At 47.0% G+C, this 21,645-nt stretch overlaps 2 protein-coding genes across 2 annotated transcripts in view; one reads left to right on the top strand and one right to left on the bottom strand.

Moving 5' to 3' along the window:
• Positions 1–10,498, bottom strand: part of LOC135818870 (uncharacterized) — a 14,530-nt gene extending 4,032 nt beyond the window's left edge. Inside the window, exons 1-8 of the mRNA XM_065332076.1 lie at positions 10,071–10,498; positions 6,820–6,900; positions 6,101–6,217; positions 5,365–5,409; positions 4,294–4,410; positions 3,665–3,715; positions 2,018–2,116; positions 1,614–1,712 (exon numbers count right to left, since the gene is read on the bottom strand). Of these exons, the coding sequence (XP_065188148.1) occupies positions 1,614–1,712; positions 2,018–2,116; positions 3,665–3,715; positions 4,294–4,410; positions 5,365–5,409; positions 6,101–6,217; positions 6,820–6,900; positions 10,071–10,146 (685 nt within the window). The 5' untranslated portion in view covers positions 10,147–10,498. The remainder of the gene's footprint in view (positions 1–1,613; positions 1,713–2,017; positions 2,117–3,664; positions 3,716–4,293; positions 4,411–5,364; positions 5,410–6,100; positions 6,218–6,819; positions 6,901–10,070) is intronic.
• Positions 10,499–18,998: 8,500 nt separating this feature from the next.
• On the top strand, positions 18,999–21,375 carry LOC135818869 (uncharacterized). The gene is made up of 3 exons (XM_065332075.1): positions 18,999–19,824; positions 20,254–20,410; positions 20,917–21,375. The coding sequence occupies exons 1-3, from the start codon at positions 19,080–19,082 to the stop codon at positions 21,290–21,292; spliced, it is 1,278 nt and encodes a 425-aa protein (XP_065188147.1). The 5' UTR covers positions 18,999–19,079; the 3' UTR covers positions 21,293–21,375.
• Positions 21,376–21,645: the final 270 nt, after the last annotated feature.

Below are 21,645 nucleotides of genomic sequence, written 5' to 3'. Positions count from 1 at the left end.
ACCCCTTCTAGAATACTTTTCTTCAAGGAAACCCCATCTAGAATACTTTTCAAGGAAACCCTTTCTAGAATTCATTTTCAAGGGAGCCCTTTCTAGAATTCATTTTCAAGGGAGCCCTTTCTAGAATACTTTTCAAGGAAACCCTTTCTAGAATACTTTTCAAGGAAACCCTTTCTAGAATGCTTTTCAAGGAAACAAAAAAATTCGAACGAAAAAGTCAGGCAGACACTTCCTTTCATCTATCAAACGTTTTCTTTCCCTTCTCTTCAGAATAGCACAGGGAATGTTGGAAATTTGGAAAACACATGACTATAATAGAGTTTGCAAAAAAGAAAAAAATAGAAAAAGACAACACTTCAACATAGGTGATACGTGATTAATAAAGTGCTAAAAAAACTCAAAAACAGAAGTTGTACTGAGCTGTTCTGTTCCCTGCACTTTCCTGAAGAGAAGGGAAAGAAAACGTTTGATAGATGACATGAAGTGTCTACTGGATTGTATTGATTTGCGTCTTTGCATGTGAAGGTATAGATTGCGAAGCTATTTTTTTCGCCCCCAAACTACCGCTTCAAAAAGTCAGGATTCAAACTTTCCGGAACGTTCGGATGCTGTTCTGCATTTGAGCATACGATGCACATTTGATGGGCACAAACGCGTGCGGTATTGAACAGAGTATAAAGTATGTATGAGGAACTCAGGGTAGTAGCAGCAGGAGTTAGGTGCACGCACAGTCACATCACATTGTCTTCATATAATTTTCCTTTTCTTCTTTTGGTCCTTTCTGTCTTATATTATTATCATTTCTTGCTTTCCCTTGCATATCATCCCTTCATCATTCTGTGAGAACCTGTCCTACTGATGGGCAGGTGAGAAGGCATTTCTGCCTGTTCATTTGGTGAAGTAAAAATAAACAACAGCAACAACATTCCAAAGAGCTCGAGGCTTCACAACAGGCGCAGGAGTGCACCTGTGAAGGTGCATGCACCGTCCCGGAACCAGTCGTCCCGGAACAGCTTTTAAAGCAGGTACATGTACATGTACATGTAGACTTTTCCTACAGTCCATTTCAAAACTATAGACGCGCAGGGTTTTTGAAATATTTCAAATTTGGCTGGAGCTTTTTGAGAATAGTTTTCGGAATATTGCTCAGGTCCGCTCCACAATTACTCTCATTATAGTTTCTAAACGATTGGATAACAGACGCCCAATTTGGGAAAAATTATGCACAAACTGATCACAGATTTTATGTGGTATAGATGCTGGCATAACGGTTTTTGCCTAGGTACGCGTCTATAGTTTTCAATTGGACTGTAGGTCTTCCTTTTGTTTCTTTTTGCTATAGCCGCTATGTGACACAGATAGATAGATAGATAGATAGATGGATGGATGGATGGATGGATGGATGGATGGATGGATGGATGGATGGATGGATGGATGGATGGATAGATAGATAGAGAGAGGGAGAGAGAGAGAGAAAGTTAGAACATTCGTTCATTCGCTTGGTGAACATTCATTCATAGGAAATGATATTCTCCACTGCACTGCTATTTCCACATTGAAATGAATACACGTACAAATACAAGCGTTGAATAAGACGGTTAGTGTTGTCTCACCTCTCGTTGCGGTCGTGAGTTGCTCACTGGTATTGGGCTGGCCTCGTACATCTGTTGTAGCCGGTATGACAGACGTGTGAGGTGCATGGGTAGGCGATGCTGTGAGTGAAGATACGTAGCAAACACGTATGAACACACGCACACACACACACACACACACACACACGTACACACACACGGGTGCGCACATCATTGGTGTCGGAAGGCTATTTATGGTGGTGCGGTGAGCCATTTGGGAGCCACTTCGGTGGCCTCTCCTGAATTTTACAAATTGTGTAGCACTGCGTCATTCGCCTGGTGAACATTCATTCATAGAAAATAACATTCTCTCCAGCACTGCTATTCCAGCTCTGAAATGAATACAGTCATGTACAAATGCGAGCGTTGAATGAGTGTTGTCTCACCTCTCGTTGCTGTCGTGCGCTTCTCACTGGTACCGGCTTGGCTTGGTGCATCTGTTGTTGCGGGTATGATGGGTGTGGGAGGTGCATGGGTAGGCGATGCTGTAGAACATACATAGCAAACATGTATGACCGCACACACACACACACACACACACACACACGTGTGCGCGCACACACACGCATACCCGTATGTACACACAAAATACACACACACACACTCACACACACACACACGCGCGCGCACACACACACACACACACACACACACACATCATTGGCACCAGAAGGTGTTTATGGGGGTGCGGTGAGCCATTTGGGGGAACCACTATGGACTGTGAATTCCTGAAGCCATTGTCAAATTGTCCCTTGCAAAGTTGATAATCTTGTTGTGTCTATACTCCACCTGCTCCCAGCCCCGTGCCATCTCCACCTGCTCCCAGCCCCGTGCCATCTCCACCTGCTCCCAGCCCCATGCCATCTCCACCTGCTCCCAGCCCCGTGCCATCTCCACCTGCTCCCAGCCCCGTGCCATCTCCACCTGCTCCCAGCCCCGTGCCATCTCCACCTGCTCCCAGCCCCGTGCTATCTCCACCTGCTCCCAGCCCCGTGCCATCTCCACCTGCTCCCAGCTCCGTGCCATCTCCACCTGCTCCCAGCCCCGTGCCATCTCCACCTGCTCCCAGCCCCGTGCCATCTCCACCTGCTCCCAGCCCCGTGCCATCTCCACCTGCTCCCAGCCCCGTGCCATCTCCACCTGCTCCCAGCCCCGTGCCATCTCCACCTGCTCCCAGCCCCGTGCCATCTCCACCTGCTCCCAGCCCCGTGCCATCTCCACCTGCTCCCAGCCCCGTGCCATCTCCACCTGCTCCCAGCCCCGTGCCATCTCCACCTGCTCCCTGCCCCGTGCCATCTCCACCTGCTCCCAGCCCCGTGCCATCTCCACCTGCTCCCAGCCCCGTGCCATCTCCACCTGCTCCCAGCCCCGTGCCATCTCCACCTGCTCCCAGCCCCGTGCCATCTCCACCTGCTCCCAGCCCCGTGCCATCTCCACCTGCTCCCAGCCCCGTGCCATCTCCACCTGCTCCCAGCCCCGTGCCATCTCCACCTGCTCCCAGCCCCGTGCCATCTCCACCTGCTCCCAGCCCCGTGCCATCTCCACCTGCTCCCAGCCCCGTGCCATCTCCACCTGCTCCCAGCCCCGTGCCATCTCCACCTGCTCCCAGCCCCGTGCCATCTCCACCTGCTCCCAGCCCCGTGCCATCTCCACCTGCTCCCAGCCCCGTGCCATCTCCACACTTAGACAGTGGATAACGATAACCACATTTAAAGGATTGTTTATTGACACGATGAAAAAACACAACTGGACATGGCAAACTCGAGAGGAAGACTGCTTTTCACACCACGGCAACACACGCATGTACACACGACGTACACAAAATACCGTACTACAACATAACTCCAGCTCCCCGCAGTAGAATAAAAAATGAATACCTTGCATGCATAGGCATGTGCAGTGGCATCCTAATTCGCATAGCTTTGGGTATGGGGAGGGGTATGGGGGGGGGGGGTACATGGCCAGGTTGCCATATATTGCAACTGATCTGCATACGCAACAATTGGACAAGCAATCGGTTTGTGTTGTCTTACATGCATTCGCAGTTGCAACTCCCATCCGTGGTTTGCTTGTAGCGGCTGCATCTGTGAATAGGTATAGCATGAACATGCACATCCACATGTTCAGACAGACAGACAGACAGACAGACAGACAGACAGACAGACAGACAGACGGACGGACGGACGGACGGACGGACGGACGGACGGACGGACGGACGGACAGACAGACAGACGGACAGACAGACAGACAGACGCACACACACGCACGCACACGCACGCACGCACGCACGCACACACACACACACACACACACACACACACAGAGGGATAGCTAGAAATGCGTAGCAATATGGAGAGCCCTGTTTTCGGCCAATGCAGACGCCATTCCTAGAGGGGAATATTCTGCCAAATTCTCCTCAAATGCCACCAGCTGAATACCACAACACACATTCTACCATAGCAAGCCTACATCATGTTCAACCCTCCTCCCCCCCCCCCCCCGGACAATAAAACCAACACCACATTTTAAACCTGGTAGATTGTTGAGGGACCACTAGCCGAGTACACGTTATGAGCTGCCACTGAGTGGTCTGATGATTGACATTATTATTGTTATTATTTTCATCTGTAATTTCGACGTGGACATTCAAAGCAACACTGACCTTTACAATATTTCTCATCCTCGTTGTCTACACAGTCGCTTGCATTGTCACACAGCCACTTGAGGGGAATGCAGTGCGAGTTTCCGCACCTGAATTCTACATTGTGATGACAGGGCCCTAGAAACCAGCAGGGGCACAGAGTAAATCAGAAAAAGGCCGGAGAGAGAGAGAGTGTGTGTGTGTGTGCCTGGTGTGTGCGTGTGTGTGTGTGTGTGTGCGTGCGCGTGTGTGCGTGTGCGTGAGAGAGACTAGGAGAGAGAGAGAGAGAGAGAATGAGAGGGAGAGTGTGTGTGAGAGAGTGTGTAAGAGAGTGTTTGTGAGTGTGTGTGTGTGTGTAAAAGAGAGAAAGAGCGCGAGAGAGAGAGAGAGAGTGAGAGAGTGAGAGAGAGAGAGTGTGTGTGCGTGTGTGTGTGTGTGTGTGTGTGTGTGTGAGTGAGGGAGAGAGTGCGTGAGAGAGAGAGTGAGTGAGAGAGAGAGAGAGAGCGAGTGGGAGAGTGAGAGAGAGAGAGAGAGTGCGTGAGAGAAAGACAAAGAGACTCAGAGCGAGTGAGAGAGAGTGAGAGTGAGAGACAGAAAGACTCGGCGGTAGAATTCTAACAAAACTTCACCTTTAGCCATCACCACATCAGTTCTGTTGCACCCGGGTACCCAGGTTGTGTGAGCCACTTGTTTGTGCAAACGGCATTCTTATACAATTACAACTTAACCCAAGCCCTCCCTTTACGCATTGTCGCTTTGGTTTTCTGGATGGCGAATACAGAGTGTAGTGACGAATGTGAGATGATCAATCTCACCACCGCGCAAATCATCGCGGCCCAAGACAAGTGTTGAACACTCATTTGGTTACAAACCCAGTATAGTCAACTTCGCTAATAACGACTGCGGATATAACGAAAATTCACGAATAGCGACAGAATTTCCATGCCCAGAGCAAAATCCCGTCTAACTGTAACAAGTATGATGAGACAGTTCGGGTATAAGGACACTTCGCGAATAAGGACACTTTTCTGATGCCCCGCTGAGTGTCCTGATAAGCGAAGTTGACTGTACGTGAGTGACTTGGTGTCTTACGTTTCTTTGTTGTAGCGTTCTTTCCTGCTGCCTCGGTGGATCGTGCTGCAGATAAGCACAGTGTACAAGATAGCCAACATGCACACATAGAGGTGAGCAATGAGCCGAACGTTGTTGTTGGCTGTTTGTGTTACTTGAATTTGCAAGATGAAACGAGCAGAGATGTTTAAAATAACAAGGGAGCGAATTATGGAGGAGAAGTGAAAAGAATGGGTTGTGAGACGAAGATGCCTTTCCCCCATCACCTAACCCAGTAGCCGCTTCACGGCCTGCACTCATCAATATTCCACTGCACTGGTCTACAACCCCCGGGGTTGTCACAGAGACGATGACAATGATCAATATAGATGTCGTGTCACTGACCAGAAGCCCAATCCACTCACGAGTTAAATACACGTTACCAGTGTTGGCATGGAAACACAGGGACCGGTAGTGTAGGACACCATGACGATGATGACATCATAACATCCAGGGGCCGCGTCACACCCGGTACGACCAGCACGGCCATGGTTGTACCACTTTTCATCCAGGATGGTCCGCCCGGAGCACCTGTAGAGCTCTAAAACGTGCCCTGTTGGCCGAAATATCCAATTTCCCCCCCCCCCCCCGAGGATACCCGACCCCGGGTGGTACCATTCACCACTGCCCTGTGACGGCACCGATATCACATTTTTCTTGCCACGTTTGCTTTGAAACAGATATTCCTTGCGATTTAGACATCAAATGGTTGACTGACCTGTACAGTTGATCTCGTCTTCATTGGTTAGGCAATCTCGCCTCTTGTTACATCTCCACATGAGGGGAACACAGTCTCCATTGCCACAGGGAAACTCGAGTTGCGAATGACATGGCCCTAATCAAGCAATGACACAGAGTACATTACAAGGAGAAATGGCCCAGTTTCAGCGAGAATCGACCTTTGGGGTGAAAATCATTTTTTTTCCACGGAAAACATTCCTCGACCGACCGCGCAGCAGGACTTGATATTCAGTTATATAAAAATAATGACAATTCACCAAGCTCATGTCCTCCTCAGAATGGTGTTGCAAATGGGAGAACACGACAAATATGGGTGAAGAGGATTTGTGCCAAAGTTCATCCGATGACATTGTTCGGTACGAAAATGGGATGAGAACAAGTCTCTTTTTGACTCGGGTGGAGAGCCAAGGAGTAATTTATAAGAAGAAAAGAGGACCAATTTGGTAAGAAAAGAGGACCAATTTGGTGACAAACCCAGTACAGTCAACTTTGCTAATAACAACTGCGGATATAACGACAATTCGCGAATAACGACAGAATTCCCATGCCCAGAGCAAAGTCCCATCCAACTGTGACACATAATTACAATGAGACTTCGGGTATAAGGACACTTCGCGAATAACGACACTTTTCTGATGCCCCGCCGAGTGTCGTTACAAGCGAAGTTGACTGTACGTGAGTGACTCGGTGTCTTACGTGTCTTTGTTGTAGCGTTCTTTGCTTCTTGCATACCCGTTTGTGGTGTGGGTAGTGTGACAGCTGCTTTGGTGTACTGTGCTGCAGATAAGAACAGTGTACATGATAGCCAACACGCATACATAGAGGCGAGCAATGAGCCGAACGTTGGTGTTGGCTGGCGTTCAAAACAGAACCAAAAAGCAGAGCAATAGATGCCGAGTTCCGACCGATGCAGTACTAACTTATCCCCCCCCCCTCTCTCTCTCCCTTCCCCCTTGGCTTGTTTGTGTTACCGTATAGGCGCGAATAGAAGCCCCGGGGCTCTATTTTTCCAGAAGACACGGCTAATGCAGTAAAACCTGGTTCAAGCGACCACTCTCCCCCCCCCCCCCCACGGTGCAAGCAAAAGCGGTCGTTAAAGCCAGGTGGTCTTTAGAACCAAGTCCCGCAGTGTCTGTGTAGAACTGGTCGCTGAACCCAGAGGTCGCTTACATTGTACACCAGGTTTTACTGCAGAGGTATATCTCCAGAACACCTCCAACATTTTCACCTTACACTGTCTTCAAGTCCAAGAAGACCAAACAAACTTAACATCAATTATCATGGTGTACGTTTTTCTTCTCTCTTTTCCAACAAAGCTGCAATGCTATGGAATTGCCTACCGCTTTCTCTTACCTCTATAACCAGCCTCCCCGAATTCAAGCATTCTCTCTATCAGCATTTTCGCCGATATATTCATTACACTGACGGTATCCCAACTCCTTTTAATTAAAAGTCTTTGGGCAATCCTTAAATATAATAAAATACAAATAAAATACAAATAGGTGAAGAGGATTTGTGCCAAAGTTCATCCCAAGACATTGTTCGGTACGAAAATAGGGTAAGAACAAGAGAAAGAGTGATATTGTAGCAAGTACTGGTATCACACCATCCGCTGCACAATGTACCAACAACACAATGTAGTGGAAGTGACAAAGTGACATTTTTTTCTTGGTTTGCATTTGCATTGCATTTCCATGCATTGTGCATATTATGTTCCCGTTAGAAGAGGCTTGAGAGACAAAGTGACATTTTTTTCCTTTTCTTCTTTTGGTCCTTTCTGTCTTATATTATTATCATTTCTTGTTTTCCCTTGCATATCATCCCTTCATCATTCTGTGAGAACCTGTCCTATGGGCAGGTGAGAAGGCATCTCTGCCTGTTCATTTGGTGAAGTAAAATAAACAACAACAACATTCAGTGGCAGCAAGATGCAACACCAAGAGGTGCGAGTGGCAGAACTAACACACGCACGAGCTTCGCGCCCCGGAACAAACATGTCCACACATGCACAGACACACGGACACGCACCAACACACACAGAAACACACACACACGTGTACAATGTGGCCTGCGTGTTGCGAGGGCACAGGAACACAGAAAGAATTGTAGTGTGTGGTGTGTATTGTAAGCACCACGAAGTGACAAATATCACGTAGGCGACCATGTGAGTGCAAGGAATAGATCCTTTGAGCATGCTGCCCGCCGTGACAGCTCATGCAAACCACCACAACGTGATTGCTGCTGACCAACACTGACCGTTCTGTATTCGTGTGGTTTTAGCACCGAAGCCAGGATGTGTGCGCGTATGTAAGCTTTATGAGACAAAGTTTACAATACTTCTCTTGGTGTCACTAAACTAGGTGTACGTATTGTCACTTTGTTACCGCTCTGTCTCCTATGACATCATGTTGTTTCTACTTCGTGCAGCTGGCCATGTCATATTTACTACAAAATAATTTACTTTGTGTTTTCATACCCGATTTTGCTGCGAGCTGTATGATCGCACCACTTTTGCGCTAAACCTTTCCTCCCATATTTACTGTATTCTCTCCTATTTTATACATCATTCTGAAGAGGACGTGAGTTTAAGGAAATGTTACCATTAACCAGTGCCAAGTCTTGCTTCTGTTGCACATGTAGGCTATCCACTGATGTAGTGTTTTCTAGGAAATTCACTCTCCTAGGACCGGTGGAAGCAGTTTTTGATTGGTCCCGGCTAGGCATATGCGGATAATGCCGGCAGAAAAATTGGCAGAATTCGGTACTTTTTCTGGTAAGTTTCATGCATGTTTGGCACGTGGATAAAGAAATGGAGCAGAATTCGAGGAATTGCCCGCCATAAGGTTTGTATGGTTCTGCCAATTTCACTGCTTTCCGAGCAGAATCTGCCACCTTTTCGAGCATTATCCGCACACCCCTAGTCCCGGCCATACCCTAGTCTTTCATACAGTTTGTCTATAATATGGCGGGCACACATACCGTATTATCTCTAATATAAGCACGGTCTCCAATAATAGCACGTCTCCAATGATAGAACACCTTGGGGCGGCATTCAAAAAATAAAGTACTCAGTCTCCATTATAAGCACACTGTGTAAATTCATTATCTGTACCGGCGAAAAACCCCTGAAATGTGTGTGTCTGACATATAAATTTGGCATGACAGCATGCCTCTGAAATGAGATTGAAATAATAATGGAACAGTCTCCAATAAAGGAACGTCTCCAATAATAGCACGGGGCGGAGGTACATTGAAAAAATAAAGGACCGTGCTTATATTAGAGATAATACGGTAACCTCCTCCAGGGGAAACATGTGTTGGTGGCCAGAGAGTTAGTCCCGGCCATGGCCTGACCAACTGGGCCTGTCTCTAGCTCTGCTTAACTAGTTAGTACACTGAAGAGACCCATGATGGCTTTGCCGCTTTTCAGCACATACATGTGATAACAAGCAGCTACAAACTCCAAGGGAGAAGTGATGGATTTTCTAGTTGAGCCTTCGCTGCTGTCATATTTGTGGAGCCTCTCCGGAAAGAGGTGAGTTGTTTGGCTACTTTTAGTACAGAAACGAACATGTACCGTAGGGTGCTAGCATTGTACTGCAAGCGGTGGGAGACACCAAAGAAAGAGAGGAGTGATTATTCCGCTAGTACGAGGCTTGCCTGTGAACCCGCAGACCTTCGTTTTAGCCACTTGGTTTTTGTAATTTTTTCTTAGATTATACGTATTGTATAAAAACAAGTGTGTGTGCGTGTGTGTGTGTGTGTGTGTGCGTGTGTGTGTGCGTGCGTGTGTGTGTGTGTGTGTGTGTGTGTGTGTGTGTGTGTGTATGTTTCTACGTTTCACATCCGCGATTTGCGCCACCCATCCGCAGAATTGACGCTAGTTTCAGGCAACATGTCCCAGGACTCTGGGAGTCTTTTAAAAAGTGCATCTCTACCTCACTTACTCGTACTAGTGTCAGACAGTGCCAGAGAGCTTCCAAGAAGAAGAAGGATTCGGCAGAGCAGCAGACAGCCAGCCATTTTTCTCTCTCTGGCCCTAACCACGAAGTCTGAAGTGACCAAACTGCGGAAACTCTTTTTGCCAAGCTGACGCAGCGAAGGCTTCGCGAAGCTTGCTGTCGGACGCCAAACTACGCTTGAAATGGATTGCACTTTGCAGCTCGAGAAAACGTTCTTCCGCAGTCGTGATCGATCGGGGAAACTGTTTATCAGCACAATTTACACTGTATCGAACTAACTTGCCGCCATCGCCTAGACACTGGCCTACATGTACTCTCTCCTGTCTAGTGATTGCAGTTCTTTGACATAATAATAATGTACCGGTACGCGGTAGACCTACATTGACATGTAGTTGTTTTCAGTTCACACAATGTCAATGTAGTCACTACACCATCCACATAATAATAATAAAGTCATTGTGGAAGCCGAAAACGTTCCCGGCGAGCTTGGGCAAAGCAAAGGTTCGAGGTGTGCACGAGGGTAACGTTGCACTCACGCTCTATGCCGCAGTGTGCGCCTGTTATGTCACGAAACGTCCATACGCAGCTTGATCGGGGCGCCAGATATGGCCTGATGGGCTCGATGAGCGACGCATATTATCACACACGTACACCGCGTTCAAGCTAGGTCCAGATATAGATGCAGTACCTGGCCACGCCCATCATGCATATACATGTACATGTATGGCTCATGAACATTGGGCCTACACCGTACCAGGCCCAAGGCGCGCCACCCGCTGCCGCATTCCCAAACCTGCACCATTATCCTATGTATTATGTAGATCTACATGTACATGATGGTGTGTGATCATGAAGCAAACATTTCTTGGACTTGTCGCAACATTAAAAAAAAGTAAAGTAACGTTAGCCGGATTCGCGGCCTCATCAGCTTACCTGACGTGTTTACAATAATATTTGTAGGAACACATCAAACAAAATGTAATAATATTCGCATCGCCGGGCCACCACTTCGCCAATACCAGTACACATACATGTATAATTATATTCTCAGTGTCGCAACATTTACCCGCTTTTATCTACATGTATATCCGGATGCCGGGGAAACTGCTTGTTGGTTATGTTGTTTGTTGTTGTTTGTTTGTCGTGATTTCATTTTATTATTTTAATAATAATTATTATAGTCGTTCAACCAAACAGGCAATGGTGCCTTCTCACAAGGAGACGACTTTGAAGAGGAGAGGGCAGAAAGAGAATGGGGAGGGGAGAAAAAACAGGCACGGAAGGGAGATAGAATGGAGAGGATGATGTAGTATAGATTAAGTAGCAGGAGTAAGATCCAGATCTTTGACACAGTACAAAAAGCGGCTTAGGCAACTGGGAGAATAAGGAGGTCTCGCGAGCGCAATGCATCACGCAACCGCTTCTTCTCTCCAATGGATCGAAGTTCGGCGGAGAGACAGTTGCAATAAGATTCCCACAAACTGGATTGACGATCGGCTATAAGGCCATTAAGGGCCTATTAGGAAGGGTATTTGCAGGAGATTGGAGAAACGACCACGAGTTATGCGGGCGAAAGGCTAAAGGGACAAGCCCAACTATTTTTGCGGATTTTCTGTCATAAAAAATAAACGTCACAGGCTGCTCTTCGTAGGTACTAGGTGTCCGCGTCCCAGCGGTCCGGGCAAGCGACCGCACCTCAGTGGGACACTTGGCCGTGGCTTTTGTACTGCAATCTGTGGGAGAGCCTTTCCAGGGGTAGTACACACCTGGCCTGGGTACCAGGTATGGACGAATCCCTGGTAGACCCAGGTGCTCGAAGTCCGTACATGGTATCCTAAGTTCGTACGCCCATAATTTCATGTTCTGTTATTGTATTCGACTCAAATATTTTATCGAGGGGACAGTGTGGTATGTTCTCCTCGCGTAGCAATTTTCAGGGATCTACGATAAGCAGAAGTCCCATACCACGCGAGTGGGTTTTCGAGTGCCCATACGAAATACAAATTGGGTTACATTTCATGCAAAAATCAACTTTGCCAAGACCGATTTCGAACGGACACAGCGTCAAACAGACCTTCACTCAATCATCAAGAGCCAGCTTAGAGCTGACAATGGCCAGAGGAGAAGAATTTACAGAGAACCACCAATTCTTGCAGAAAGGTTGACACTCCTGGCATCTCCACCACTGTTTTCCCGCGGTTTTCACAGCGCAGCTGCTTCTTCTCTGAGCCGACTAAAACAGCTTGCAGTTCGGCAACAAACTACGCTTTTGCAAGAAATACTGGTGGAGGCACATGCCAAACATATCCCTTCGGTGCTTTCGTCGTAACCGAGGGATTGCAAGTTAGCAATTAGCAGAAATATGTGTGTATTTCGAGTCACCTCTGATCAGTACGGACTTAGAGTACCCTCCGCGACACAAAAATTTGATATGAAAAATCAGCGAACTCCAGAGAAACAGATCGGATCGAAAGATGGCCTGGTTCAATCGAGCCTGGCCTCAGAACAAACTTGGACAAGATACCTTCCATCCACGAGCAGGATTCTGGCAAGTGATCATTGCTAGTGTGAGTTTCAGCTCGACAAACACACACTGTAAAAGTGTACGGACTTCGAGTACCTGGGTCTACATGGTGTTGATCCTTTTTTGTTCCTTTCCTTTTTATTTGTTTTTGCTGAGAAAGAAACGTTGCTGTTTCTGTTCCCGCCAGCGCCTTTGCTCTAGTAAAACATTGCTGGCTGATAAATGGTCATTGCTCGTGATGCCAAAGGTGAAGGGAATCTGAATTTCTTGCCATTTGCAACTCCCTGTCTCTGAAAATGTAGCTTGTACAGTAGCTCCGAGTATGTTAGTTTTTCGACGTGCCAGACCTATTGGTATGAGCTGCAGAGATGAGGAGCAACGAAGGCGTTGGATTAATGCGTTGGATTGATGCCAATAATGGTGTTTATGGCCGGACAACGCCAGCGGTTTTCACTTGTCAGGAGGACAGTCAAGTTGGAGCAGGCAGATGACGGATTATTAATTTTGGCGCATTTTTTTGCAGAGTGGGTGGCTTGCCGAAGAGAATCATCTCAGTACCTCATGGTTACTAGTATCTGACAAATGCCTCTTATTGCTAGTCTGCATTAGAGCATAGCAGAATTGGTCATGTCACAAGTACTAGTAGTGTCAAGACTTGATGTGCTACGATTGTACTCAGATCATGTGGCAACTTCACGGTAATTCGTCCTGCCACTTTACGCTCTCCCGGAATTCCCTGCAGAAGTCACGTGCCTGTGCAGGGGACAACGTGTTTGCATTGCTTACTGATGCAAGCGGATGGAGTGCAGAGCAGATAAGAAGACATAATCTGGCTATTCAAATAGCTTCGGCTGCTATTAATTGGCTGGACTCCTGGAAACGTGGGCAAGAATCTAAACCAGTCCACGGAAACGATGTGACGCCACACAGGAAGCTAAATGGCAAACCAATCAAGTTCTTTGGTAATGAAACCTTTCACCAACGTTGTCCGGTTTCATGCCTAGTGTCACTCACACAAGACCAATGGATGCCACATGTACCTAAAAGATACGCTGTTGATCAACCACAACTCCAATACCACTGAGCAGCGTCTTCTATACAGATCCAATTAGATATTGAAGTATATGAGTCGAAGTTGCTGGTATAGTCTCTCCTAATGACCGCGTATTTGGCATAATTTTCTCTATACTGCACTCTAGAGCTACTTACCTTTTCCGACATTGAACTCAGGCAGTGACCACTCGCCCACAGAATGAGCCAATTGACACAGACACCAAGTACCATGCGCATTCGTCGCAAGAGAGACACGCAAGTTTGCAAGTGCAGTGGATGTACACCCACTGATTTTCTCTTATGCCAACGATATCAGACATGACCTGAGTGAAACATATCAAGACTAGCACAGCATTACTGCCCAATTCCGTAATTATAATTATTGCGATGCCTTGTGAAAGGATTCTCAATGCACACCTGGTCTACGCCACACGGAATACATCGGATGATAATGACCAAGACAGCTGCCTATGTCTTTCTCTTTCCCTCTCTCTCTCTCTCTCTCTCTCTCTCTCTCTCTCTCTCTCTCTCTCTCTCTCTCTCTCTCTCTCTCTCTCTCTCTCTCTCTCTCTCTCTCTCTCTCTCTCTCTCTCTCTCTCTCTCTCTCTCTCTCTCTCTCTCTCTCTCTCTCTCTCTCTCTCTCTCTCTATCTTCATCTATATCTATCTATCTATCCAATCTGGGGACAGAACTGTTTCGTCCTTTGTGGACTCATTAGCACAGCACAGAGAAATGAGGCCGAACCTGATTGCAATGAAAAATAAATTCCAAAGCCATATTTAAACCAGGGCCGAATATACTGTGCCAAAAATATCTCTCTATCTATCTCTATCTCTTTATCTCCTTGAGGGCACACTGGGTCCCCTGTTTTCGCAATTCTCCACCTATCAACTCCCTTCTGTGTTTGTGTGTGTGTGTGCGTGCACGGGTGCAGGGTATATGCGCACATATCTTTCCTTCTCTTCCTGTCTTTACCTGGTTTGTGAATCGGCTTTTTAATCATATTTTTTTCGGCTCACTGTTTTATGAGTTCACCTCATTATTGCACACAGGCAAGCAGTCAGGCAGCATTACAACAAATCAGCTTTGCTTCACTCCTGTACAGTAGTGTCTACTACACTCTGCTTTCGCCGCATTCGACAACTCTCAGCACTCTAGATCTGTGTGCATTATGCTGCTACCTACTTGTATTATACTACTTCAGTATTAGAAATCCAACGAACGAAATCTCTCGTATCTGTGTGTCTCCACATGTTTCTCTGTCTGTCTGTCTCTCTATTCTATTAATATATCTATCTGTCTGCCTCTCTCTCTCTCTCTGTGTCTATGTGTCTCTGTCTGTGTCTTGGTTTTTCTGTATGCCTGTCTTTGTCATTCTCTAGCTGTCTGCCTATCTCGTTCTGTCCGTGTGCCTGTCCCTATCTGTCTGTCTGTCCATCTGTCTGTCTGTCTGTCTTCCTTTCTGTTTCTCTGTCTCCATCTGTCTGTCTCTGTTTTTCTGTCTGCTTCTCTTCTTCAGTCTTTCTCTGTGTGTCTCTCTTTGTCCCTCACTCGGTCACTGTTCTCTGTCTCTTTCTTTCTCAGTTTTCTCTCTCTGTTTCTGTGTGTGTGTGTGTGTGTGTGTGTGTGCGTGTGCGCGTGTCTCTCTCTCTCTTCTCTTCTTCTCTCTCTCCCCCCCCCCCTCTCTCTCTCTCTCTCTCTCTCTCTCTCTCTCTCTCTCTCTCTCTCTCTCTCTCTCTCTCTCTCTCTCTCTCTGTGTTTCTCTGAATCTTCGTCACGGCCTTTCTGTCTGCCTATCTGTGTTTGTCTGTGTAACTCTCCAGCTGTCTCCCTGTCTTGGTCTGTCTCTGCTTGTCTCTCTCTGCTTGTCTCTCTATGTTTGTCTGTCTTCTTGGCCCTGTACTTATGTCGCTGTTTCTCCGTTTGCTTCTCTTCTGTCTCTCTCTCAGTCTCTGTGTCTTCTTCCTTCTCGATCTGCCTCTCCCTTTCTTAGTTTTTTTCTCACTGTCTCTCCCTAAGGACCCTCTGTCTCTGGCTCCCTGAGTCTTTGTGTCTGTCTCTCCTTTTGTCATTCATTATGTGCGTCCCTCTGTTTCTGTCTCGGTCTTTCTGTGTCTGATTGTCTGTATCTGTCTGTTTTCTCCTCAGTCTGTGCTTTGTCTCTTTCTCTCTGAGTCTGTGTCTCTGTCTGTCGCTCTTTATGCGCAGCATCCCTCCGTTTCTGTCTTTCTGTGTCTGTCTGTCTGTCTCTATCTCTCTACCAGCCGCTGTTCTACACATAATGAAATTGTGTGGCACCGCGCACGTGGCTATGCGTGGGACATTCACACGCACACACACACACACATCCGTACGCTCGATCATACAAGTACATGTAGTAGTGAAGAATTCACCTCAGACACATTATTAAAACGTATCTCTCTTTCTCTCTCTCTCTCTCTCTCTGTCTCTCTCTCTCTCTCTCTCTCTATGCCTGCCACTGTGCTGCATATACAGTTAGTGAAATTGAATGGCACAGAACACGTACATGACTGTATATTTACGCACACATGGGGCATTCACGGATGCACCCACACACACCATGTATACGCCCGTCGCAAGAGAAGCACCAAATCTGCAAATGCACACCCACACACACACACTTGTACGCTCGATCATACAAGTACACACACACACACACTCATACGCTCGATCATACAAGTACAATGTAGATTATGTAGTAGTGAAGAATTCACATCAGAGACATTAAAACGTCTCTCTCCCTCTCGCTCTCTCTCTCTATGCCTGCCACTGTGCTGCATAATATTATACAGATAGCGAAATTGGTGTGGCATATAACATATACATGACTGTATATTTACCCACGGGCCAAGCGTGGGACATTCACGGATGCACACACACACACACACACCACACCACACACATGGCCTGCAGCAAATAACATTTCATAGCTACAAGACCTTCAAAGAAAGTCATGGTGTCAAGAAGATAGACACGTACAAGGATAATTGTAAAGTATAAATTATATTATACATGTACATGTAGCAGGGATATTCTCAGAGAGTCAAACTACCGGATGAAATGGCAAACGAAAGTCTCAACTTCAGAGAGTAGAGTAGAGAGTAGAGTGGGTGGGTGTGCAGACCAGCGAAGGTCATAACAAATTGATAATAACGTGTAACCAATGCCGGCAATGGATAATGTGTGAGCGACCAAAGAGGCGTACATAGCATTACCTGTACCACCATAAACACACCTTGACCTTGCCCATTGCGTAGCAATGATACCGCATTGTTATTTCTCCAGTCCACGACAGAATGACTGATGGCGTTTCAGGTCGCCGCTTTGACGGAACATGCGGCCGCAGGCGCAACCGTAGCCAGCAGCAGAGGGTGCCTTGTGTGGTCGATGGGCAATGGCACGCCACTCCGGATGGTTCTGGGCTGCATCGTACCATCCACATGTTGGTACCGGTGGCTCAACCGGCTCAAAGTCATGCATAACAACGTCCCTCCACCTCTTGCGTGGATCACGCGCGGGGCGCGGGGCAGGCAGTTCACCGAAGAGAACACACTTCGGCAACCGGTGATCTTCCCTCCGTGCCACGTGTCCAAGCCAGCGCAAACGTCATTCCCGTATGATGTGACCAATGTCCTCAGGCACTCCAAGGGCCTTTGCAAGGGCTGAGGACGTTGCGTGGGTCTCCCATTGCTGCCGTCGCGACACTCCAACGATAGATCTGACACATTGATGGTGGAAAAGGTTGAGGTGTCGTAGGTCCGGAGCCTTCGTTGTCCAGGTTGAGGCGCCGTACAGGAGGGTAGAGAGCACCACGGCAACATACACGCGACGACGACACTGCAAACTCAGTGACCGGTTCTCGGATACGGCTTGCTTCAATTGCAAGGAACTAAATACGGCAAGCAAATCGAGGGACATTAGGTGCAAACCTCGTTGTTCTAGTTGTCTAGACTGCACGGGGTCTTGAAAATACTGAGCCTCCACGTTGTATCTGTGTGGCATGTGGCATCCGTTGATCTCGTTTGAGTAGTAGTAGGCATGCACTGCATTATGTTTTGATGAAAGGTTCGATAGCTGATGAATGGGTTTATCATTTGGCTTCCTGTGTGGGTATTGCTTCTGTGGATTGGTTTGGAGCAATTTTCAGATAGTCCAGGCATCAGGCAAATTTATAATGGCGGTCCAAGCTAGTTGAATATCCGGATCACTTTTTCTCATCTGGTCTACACTCCATCCGCTTGCATCCGTAAGCAATGCAAACGCATTGTCCCTTGCACAGGCACGTGACTCCTGCAGGCAATTTTGGGAGAGCGTAAAGTGGCAGGACGGATATTCCCGTGAAGTTACAACATGATCTGAGTATAATCGTAGGACATCAAGTCTTGACACTACTTGTGACATGATCAATTCTGCTATGCTCAATAATGCAGACTAGCAATAAGAGGCATTTGTCAGATACTAGTAACCATGAGGTACTGAGACGATTCTCTTTAGCAAACCACCCACTCCGCTATAAATGCTCAAATAATCTGTCATCTGCCTGCTCCAACTTGACTGTCCTCTTGACAAGTGAAAATCGCTGGCGTTGTCTGGGCCATAAAACCATTATTGGCATTAGTCCAACGCCTCCCTTGCTCCTCATCTCTGCATCTCGTAACGATAGGTCTGGCACATCGAAATCTAAAACTAAAATACTTGGAGCTCTTATTTGTTCAAGCTATATTTTCAGAGCCAGGAAGTTGCAAATGGCAAGAAACCCAGCTTCTCTTCACCATTGGTATCACGAGCTATGATCATTATCAGTGAGCAACGTTACTAGAGGAAAGTCGCTGGAGTGAACAGAAAGCTTTCCAAGCAGCAACGTTTCTTTCTCAGCAAGAACAAATAAAAATGAAAGAAGCAACACCAAGGATTTGTCTATCCCGGTATAGGTACCCGGGTGTGTGTAGCCTCTGGCATGGCAAGGTTCTGCCACAGATTTCCAGTACAACGGCCACGGACAAGTGTCCCACTGAGATGCGGTCGCTCGCCCGGACCGCTCCGACGCGGACACCTGCGAAGAGCAGCCTGTGACGTTTATTTTTTTATGACAGAAAACTGCAAAAATAGTTGGGCTTGTCCCTTTAAGGCCGATTCATACTTCATTTTTTGCGACGCGAAAGCGCGATGCGAAAGTGCGAAATGTCTTGCGTTGGCGACGGCTGATTTATACTTTTCAGGTCATTTTGCGAGACGCCGCGAGTCGCACTTCACGTGGTCAACTTTTTTGCAACTAAAAAATGTTGTTCTCTTGGCAACGGGAAGTTGTGCCGGGAAGCTGCAAAAATCCACTGACATGATGTGGTTCTCGTGTTTCTTTTCATTTTGAGAGAGACGAGCGCAAGAGCAAGAGCAAGATGGATATGGACACAGCGTTGGATGTCGCAGCAGCCTGTTTGCTGCTAGCTGCTGCGTTTCAGCGTCGGAGGACAGCACGGACCAGACGTTGGTGTGTTCGTCCGTATTACCAGCACAGGTTAGAGCGAGGGTCGTACCAGTCAGACATTGTGCAAATGAGAAGTGTAGACGAGAGCCTGCACTTCAAGTATGTGCGTATGTCCCCGGCTGTTTTCGACCGCTTACTCGTCCTGATAGAGCCGTTCTTGCCGGTGAGGCGTCAGCTGAATTCCGCAACAAGACCAGAAATCACCAATGCGGAACGATTAGCCCTGACGCTGCGATATCTGGCCTCAGGAGAGTCCATGCAGAACATTGCTATCCAGTTCCGTGTGGGCCACTCCACTGCCCACCACATCATTATCGATGTATGCCAAGCCATCTGGGCTGGTCTTGTGGACAAATACATGCAGTGCCCTTCAAAACCAGCTGAATGGGCTGCTGTAGCTACTGATTTCTACGCGAGGTGGAACTTCCCACACTGCATTGGTGCGATCGATGGGAAGCACATAAATATGCAAGCGCCTCACAACTCTGGCAGTAGCTTCTACAACTACAAGAACTTCCACTCCATCGTTCTTCTGGCCGCTGTGGATGCGCAATACCGCTTCATCATGGTTGACATCGGCGCCAGTGGTCGCGAAAGTGACGGCGGTGTGTTCTCTATGAGTGCCTTTGGCCAGTCTCTAGAGTCGGCATCAGCAGGTAATAACAAGACTAGCGCCAGTTTGTTTTTCATTAGACAAAATGCAATCCTAAAAAGAACAGTGCATGCTTCAGGCCTTTACTAGTATTAAAACACTTGTGAACTATCATTAATAAGAACAATAGTAATCGCAAGTTCACAGCGGTTTTCCAAGAGCGTTTTCTTGTGACAATCATCTGTGGGATAAATATTACAATAACATCCCAATATTACATGATGGAACAAGCGATTTTATGAAGAGAGCGTGCAACATTTACATTTAGATAGAGAAAAATGCAAACTATAACTGAAGTGTTCAGGGTGGAAAGAGAGAGATGAAGTGAAACCATTGATTAAAGTAGTGTATGTGTCGACACAATCCACATGATCGGTGAAGGGATATGTACGAAAGGCTTTTTTATGTTTTTTTCTTTCTCTTTTTTTACTAGGTCTTCCTGACGCAACCGATTCCGTCCCCGGACTAGGTCGGCTCCCTTACTTTATGGTTGGAGATGAAGCTTTTCCACTTCGCTCCTACATGATGCGACCTTACCCTGGGAAGCAACTTTCAATTGACAAGCGGATCTTCAATTACCGGCTGTCAAGGTATGAGACTCCAAATGACCTCGGTTTCCATTCTTCATTCTGCTCCAATACCGTATTATCTCCATTAAAAGTCCCAGGTTTATATATTTTCCAACCAGTCCGGGCCCTGGGTTTATAATTTTTCATCCATCTGGTACATGTAGATTGGTTGATATTTTTGTTTTTGTTATACCAGTAGCACAAGTGCTCAATTGCTCAAGGTCAAAAGGTTACAATTTGAAAATGTAGTCTGAATGTAGTCTGGAAAAATCTGTCTTTTACATTTTATGTGATTTAGTACTGTATGTTCTATGTAGGTAGTCTAGAGAGGGTCCAATGCAAATGAAATTGGTCAAAGTATGGTAGCAATTAAATGCATACTGTTCAACGACTGACCTCTGTATCGATCCCCTACCGTTATAGCTGCAGTACACACGATTTGTAGTGTTGCAGCATGCAACATTGGAGAACACCATTGCTTGTGCTGATATAAATACTTTTTTTCTTTCCTCACTTGTCCTCTGTAGGGCTAGACGCATTGTGGAAAATGCTTTTGGCATTCTTGTGGCTCGGTGGCGATTGTTTCGGCAGCCAATAAATGCGAAGCCTGAAAATGTTGTTCATTTCACGAAGGCCTGTGTAGTTTTGCACAATTTCCTCCAGACGGAGAGCAGCGCAACCTACTGTCCAAGTGGCTTCATTGACACAGACGTCAACGGTCGAGTGAGCGAGGGCTCTTGGCGGATTGACTTCAAGAACGGCGGACTCACTGACATTACCAAGGCAGCAAGCAACAACTTCACAAGGCATGTCAAGACATTGCGCGAGCAGCTGGCACGGTTTTTCTTGTCACCTGCTGGAGCTGTGTCCTGGCAAGTGGATGCTGTCACAGAAATTCATTGATGAGTGTTCTGGTCGGGCTTCCATTATTATTTTTTGTATTCTTCGTCCTGTTCTGTGTGTGTGTGTGTGTGTGTGTGTGTGTGTGTGTGTAGGTGTGTGTGTAGGTGTGTGTGTGTGTGTGTGTGTGTGTAGGTGTGTGTGTAGGTGTAGGTGTGTGTGTGTGTGTGCGCGTAGGTGTGTGTGTGTGCGTAGGTGTGTGTGTGTGTGTGCGTGCGTACCGTATTTCCCCGATTATAGGTCGCACTTGATTATAAGCCGCACCCCCATTTCCAGGTTTGAGCAATATTGTTTTGATATATTGACTCGATTGCAAGTCACCCTTTTCACCTTTTTCACCCTTTATTTTTATTTTT

Source organism: Sycon ciliatum, chromosome 6 (assembly GCF_964019385.1).
Source record: "Sycon ciliatum chromosome 6, ocSycCili1.1, whole genome shotgun sequence".
NCBI classification, from domain to species: Eukaryota; Metazoa; Porifera; class Calcarea; order Leucosolenida; family Sycettidae; genus Sycon; species Sycon ciliatum.
This window is presented reverse-complemented; position numbering and strand designations above follow the sequence as displayed.

Bases quoted from the DNA above. Each gene is read 5' to 3' on its own strand.
- LOC135818869 (XM_065332075.1), top strand. From the start codon at position 19,080: ATGGATATGGACACAGCGTTGGATGTCGCAGCAGCCTGTTTGCTGCTA. The intron at 19,825-20,253 runs GTAATAACAAGA...TTTTTTTACTAG, and splicing joins TCTAGAGTCGGCATCAGCAG to GTCTTCCTGACGCAACCGAT. The intron at 20,411-20,916 runs GTATGAGACTCC...TGTCCTCTGTAG, and splicing joins TTCAATTACCGGCTGTCAAG to GGCTAGACGCATTGTGGAAA.